The 5,888-nt window shown below is 38.0% G+C and overlaps 1 protein-coding gene across 2 annotated transcripts; it reads right to left on the reverse strand.

The window, feature by feature from the left end:
* Nucleotides 1-571: 571 nt before the first annotated feature.
* LOC124838322 (ATP-dependent zinc metalloprotease FTSH 2, chloroplastic) lies at nucleotides 572-3,710 on the reverse strand. Of its 2 annotated transcripts, XM_047313891.2 has the most exons (5): nucleotides 3,551-3,710; nucleotides 2,010-3,200; nucleotides 1,624-1,937; nucleotides 1,163-1,403; nucleotides 572-1,015 (listed from the first exon to the last, which is right to left on the reverse strand). In XM_047313891.2, the coding sequence occupies exons 2-5, from the start codon at nucleotides 3,198-3,200 to the stop codon at nucleotides 677-679; spliced, it is 2,085 nt and encodes a 694-aa protein (XP_047169847.2). In that variant the 5' UTR covers nucleotides 3,551-3,710; the 3' UTR covers nucleotides 572-676. The 2 variants fall into 2 exon arrangements, with proteins under 2 accessions (XP_047169847.2, XP_087960076.1); XM_088103950.1 differs by lacking the exon at nucleotides 3,551-3,710 and having other exon boundaries at nucleotides 2,010-3,218.
* Between the last annotated feature and the right edge of the window lie 2,178 nt (nucleotides 3,711-5,888).

The raw sequence follows: 5,888 nt of genomic DNA on the forward strand, positions 1-5,888 counted from the left end.
AGGACCACCGAACTATTAGAAAATGAGGGAATGTGAGACAATAAGAGAAATGTCCATTTTGTTTGTTGGCAAGAGCAATGGAGTGGAGATGGGATGCAGAGAAATGGGGTCAAGCGGCAGCGTGGAGAAGAGAGGGGAAGATGCGAGAGAAAACCAAATTAGAGCTTTTAATCCACTAAGGGCAAAAGTGGGATTTAAATATTAGGGGAGTGTAAGAAGAAAAAAAGGGGGTGCAGGGAAAAAATGGCCATGATAAATTATATCTTGATATTACCTGGCTATAGAACCTTCCAATATGAATAAAACTGTTTTCTTCCAATTTTATTATCGTGCTTTCTTGTTTGTTATTGCTATGAATGCAAAAGTCTAATCTAATGGTGAAAGAAAATTTCTGAACCTAACTGACAAAACAGTGACTTAGCATTTGGCCTTAAAACATTGCAGTTACAACTCTGTTAACAAAAGTTACACTGTATTATAGACGTATAGACCAGTTATTTTACACTTATCATTTTCTCTTCCATATATATGAATATATACTCTCTATTGTCATTTATAAACACTAGGAAAATGAAAAAGGTAGAATCTTTAATCATTCACAAATATGGAGCAGGCTGTAGAGGGAATTTCGTATTCTAAAAGATAGTACATATTAACGATGTTTTATATAAGGTATTTAAACAGTGGCTGGTACTGGAGTTGGAGGGACACGGTTTTCAGCTGGAATTTCAGTAAATTCAGACAGTAGAGCACGGAATTCATCACCAGACAATGTCTCCTTCTCCAGAAGGACATCCACAATCTTGTCTATTGCCTCACGGTTGTTCCTTATATGTTCCAAGGCAATTTCATATGCTTCATCTGAGATCCTCTTGATGGCAGCATCGATGTCTTCTGCAAGCTTCTCTGACATTGAGTTCCTTGCCATCATTCTCATGATAACATCCCCACTTTGTGCTGATGGTTCCATCAATGACCAAGGCCCAATATCAGACATTCCAAATGTAGTTACCATCTGCAAGAGTATCATACAAGGTCTAATTAAGGTAGCATAGGAGGTAAATATAAGAAAATAAGAAGACTTCTCTAGAAGAAAGATAAAAGGTTAATCCTTCAGAAACATCATCATTCATTCTTTCAAGAGCATGTGATTGGCAAGTACCTGTTTTGCCAAACCGGTGATTTGCTGCAAATCACCAGCTGCTCCAGTTGTAACCTCAGGCTCACCAAAAATAATTTCTTCTGCAGCCCTACCACCAAGTCCTCCAACAATTCTTGCGAAGAGTTGTTGTTTAGAGATAAGAGTTGGGTCGTCGGAAGGAATGAACCATGTAAGACCCCGAGCTTGACCACGAGGAACTAGTGTTACCTTTTGCACAGCATCATGACCAGGAGTTAAAGTTCTACAAACAAGCACAAACATGTTTCAGAAGAGGCTTTGGGGAATTGTATACTGAAACGGTTTTCAAATGTTGCCACTTAACACATAAGAATGGTAGTTTTGCTTGCTTAAGCTGATATATTCAGTGTTGCATAGAAAGTCATGAAGACTAAATACGTTGCTTTGATTGCAATCTTGAAACATGTATTTAAAAAGACAAAAAGGAAAGTCAAATTTCTCACCCACAAATAGCATGACCAACTTCGTGATATGCCACTAAACTTTTGCTCTTCCCATCTGTCATCACTGTTCCTTCCATTCCAGCCACAATCCTATCAATGGAATCATCAATCTCTTTAGAGGAAATTGCTGTCTTTCCACGTCGACCGGCTAATATGGCAGCCTCATTCAAGAGATTTGCAAGATCAGCTCCACTAAAACCAGGCGTTCTCATGGCAATCACATCAAGAGAAACATCATCATCAAACTTTTTATTGCTACCATGAACCTTTAGGATTTCGGTCCTACCCCTTATATCTGGAACATCAACGGTAACCTGCAGAAGCATTGATGTTCAGTAATTTACTCATTAACAAAAAGCATTAGGCATTTCATAATATAGTCATACCTGTCTATCAAACCGTCCTGGTCTCAATAAGGCAGAGTCAAGAATGTCTGCCCTGTTAGTTGCTGCAATGACAATGATGCCAGTATTACCCTCAAAACCATCCATTTCTGTCAAAAGTTGGTTGAGGGTCTGCTCTCTTTCATCATTTCCTCCACCAATTCCAGTTCCTCTTTGTCTTCCAACAGCATCAATTTCATCAACAAAGACAATGCAAGGGGCGTTTTCTTTGGCCTTCTTGAACAAATCACGAACTCGAGAAGCACCAACACCAACAAACATCTCAACAAACTCAGAACCGGATATTGAAAAAAATGGAACACCAGCTTCACCAGCAATAGCCTTGGCCAACAGGGTCTTCCCAGTTCCTGGAGGACCAACAAGAAGAACTCCTTTAGGTATGCGAGCCCCAACAGCAGTGAACCTCTCAGGCTTCTTCAGAAACTCCACCACCTCCATAAAGTCCTGCTTGGCTTCATCCACCCCAGCAACATCATCAAATGTCACTCCAGTGTTTGGTTCCATTTGAAACTTGGCTTTAGATTGGCCAAAAGCAAGAGGAAATCCTGGTCCACCAGGACCTCCCATTCCTCCTGAACGTCTCGAGAGAAGGAACAAGCCTCCAATCAAGATCAAAGGGAAGGCCAGATTCCCAATCAGGTTAGCCAAAAGAGAACCTGACTCTTCTTGGGCACTATGAGCTGCAAAGTCAATATTCTTTTCCCTGAATTTCTGAAGGAGCTCCTGGTTAAGTCCAGGGAGTTGAACTTTAACACGCTGCACCCTATTCCCCAATTCAGGAGAAACAGCCTCAACAACAGCAATGGTTCCGTTGTCATACAGATCCACTTTTTTTACTCTATCCTTGTCCAAATACTCTAGAAACCTGGAGTAAGACATTCTGGAGGAGGAAGCCCCTTGTTCATCAGCATAAGCTTTGCCACTTCCCAACAGTGCAGGCAAACCAATTCCCGCATTTCCAAGCAATAATTTCAGAAACCCCCTTCTCCCTTCTTGTTGCCTTTCCTCCAAGGATGCCCTTATGGAAAATACTTTCGACGCCTTGTTATTGTTCAACGATGAAAGTCTCCAAGATGAGTAGAGATATCTTCCATTGAAGTCCTTGTTAAGAGCTATTCTATTACCCCTTGTAGATAAACCATTCCCAACAAGGCATGCAGATGATGCCGCCATCTATATCAACAACAGCATCCAACCCAAAACAAGGGCTCTTAAATACTATCATTATCATTGTAAAAAAAAACTTCTCATTTCTTATTACATGAACCAACAAGCAAACCACACTCTAAAGTTCGCAAATTTCTTGAATGAAAAAAAGCATCAAACCAGCAAATCCCAGTTCAATTGACGGAAAGATATAAAAAAAAAATGAGCCTTTGAAAGGAATTCACAAAGTTGAATGCAATTAACACAAAATTAAATATATGAACAACCAAGTAAGCTTTAAGATAGTAGAGAAAAAAATCACACAAAAAAATTAAAAAAAAACCAAAAAAAAAAAATCAAAAGATAGAAGCACGTACCTTAAAAGTAAAATGTGACAGAGAAGTGAGAGTAGAGAATTAGAAGGTCTGGAGACCTTATTGGTGGTGCAAAGGAAGGTGACGATAGAAGGTGTTATTGTGTGGTTTTAGAGGAAGTGGCTATGGTTCAGGAAACTCATACGTGGCGGTTTTCTAACGTTTGATTCGTCCCTCTTCTGTCTGAACTTCATATTTCAGATTTTTCCTTCTTTCCCTTCTAAGTTTCTTTAACGTTGAATCTTGATATTATTATTTTAATATACATTTAAAATTAATTTTTGTCAAATAAATTATGAAGCTAGTTAGTTCTGTGATGTTGTTGAATACTTAGCATCTATTTATTTATTTATTATGAAAAAGAATCTTTAAAAAACATGACAGCAAATAAGTTTTTAAAACACTTTGCTAAATTGTTATTTATAATAAAAAAGAAAATATAATTGGAAACGTTTGCTCCCAAGAAAGGCACGTTGGCGTGAAAGAAATGCTCAACCACATGGAATTTGATTAAAATTTTGGCCATAAAATCTGACTAATAACTAAAGTAGCTTCAACTTTTATCGACATCTCATGATGACACGTAGCTTAATTTCTATGGTTTGCTCAATTTAACATCTCATCACCGTTAAGAAGGAAAAAAAATTGAATACGAGAGTATTTTAATTATTTCTTAATTAATCAACATATATAAATATAACAATATTTAATTTATATATAATGAACACATATAAATATAATATTTAATAGTTAATTATTTTTATTTAGGTATTTTTTAAAATTAAGACGTAAAACTATAATAATTGAAAATTAAAATTTAGGAATTCGGTTTGTATTTTATATATTTATGTTTTTTATTTAAATTTATGAAGTTAAAATTATTTTTAAAGAGACTAGCATATTTATATATATACTTTGTGGTATAGTTTATTTTATATTTAAGGTTTAATAATTTCGGATGTGTCTATTTTTGTAGAATCGTCTCAAATAGATCTTTGTAGTTTTTTTATCTCAATTAAGTCCATATTTCTTTAAAATTGAATCAATTGGAACCTTGTGGTTAATTGGATTGCACGATGCTAAATTTACTCTCTCGTGGCATGCTAACTATGCAATGATTAAGCACGTGGCGTGGAACTTCACACTTCTCTTGGCTCACTCAAATCCCCAAAATGTTCAATCCTCAAACATTTGCCACCACCATTGCTGCTGCTAGTCATGACTCTGTCGACAACCCCTCTCAACCATGAAACCACATCATTGACCTTTCCGACACCGAGGACGACGATGATTTATGTATCCTCAATTTCACTCCTGCAAACACTTCCTGTGGCAAATGGAAAAAGTTCAGGGGAGAATCCTCCAACGCAGCCCCCTTCGACTGTGAAATCTGTGCTGAAACCAAAACATCCAAGGAAGCCTTCTCCATTAACGGTTGTTACCACGTGTACTACAACCAGTGTATCGTGCACTATGTATGATCGAAGCTCCAAGACAATGTGGTCAACATAGGTTGCCCTATGCCGTGGTGCAGGGGATTATTGGGTTCACTCTTGTTGGATGTCAAAACTGTCTAATTTGACCATGTTGAACCTTTCTTCAAATCTTTTAAATGGGGAAATTCCTATTGAACTGTCAAGCATTTCTGGTTTTGGAGTATTTAAATGTGTTTAGTAATAATCTTGAGGGTGAGATTCCATACGTGCTTGGTGCCAGATTCAATAACCCTTCGGTGTTTGCAATGAACCAAGGTTTGTGCGGGAAGCCCTTGTAGAGGGAATGTGCAAAGGTGAGAAGGAGAAAGAAGATAAGGTTAATAATGTTGATAGGCGTGGGAGTTCCTGGCTTGTGCCTTTTGGTGTTGTGCTGTTGTGGGTATGTTTACAGCCTCTTGAGGTAGCGAAAGAAGCTTCGAGAAGGGGTGACAGGTGAGAAGAAACAAAGCCCTTCAACAAGTGTAGGTAGTAGAGGGAGTAGTGAAAACAGAGGACCAAAGCTAGTGATGTTCAACAATAAGATCACGTACGCGGAGACATTGGAAGCAACAAGAAACTTCAATGAAGAGAAAGTGTTAAGCAAGGGAAGATATGGCCTCGTGTTCAAAGCCTCCTTCCAAGATGGAATGGTTCTCTCTATTCGTCGCTTTGTTGATGGGTTCTCATGGTGATGTGAAGCCTCAAAATGTTCTTTTTGATGCAGATTTTGAAGCCCATTCGTTAGATGATGTCAGATCTAACAGTTGTGAGGGTGTCACGTGTCCTCAAGAATTTCTATAGATAGGGGCCAAATAGACCTGTCCTTTTCACCATTTTTGCTCTAACACTCATATGTACATCGTTCG

The sequence above is a fragment of the Vigna umbellata genome, chromosome 1 (assembly GCF_029865625.1).
Source record: "Vigna umbellata cultivar VRB3 chromosome 1, Vumbellata_1.0, whole genome shotgun sequence".
NCBI classification, from domain to species: domain Eukaryota; kingdom Viridiplantae; phylum Streptophyta; class Magnoliopsida; order Fabales; family Fabaceae; genus Vigna; species Vigna umbellata.

Coding starts and splice junctions, on each gene's coding strand:
- LOC124838322 (XM_047313891.2), bottom strand. CDS start 3,200: ATGGCGGCATCATCTGCATGCCTTGTTGGGAATGGTTTATCTACAAGG. Junction 1,404..1,623: donor GTTGGTCATGCTATTTGTGG/GTGAGAAATTTG, acceptor GCTTGTTTGTAG/AACTTTAACTCCTGGTCATG. Junction 1,016..1,162: donor TCACCGGTTTGGCAAAACAG/GTACTTGCCAAT, acceptor ATACTCTTGCAG/ATGGTAACTACATTTGGAAT.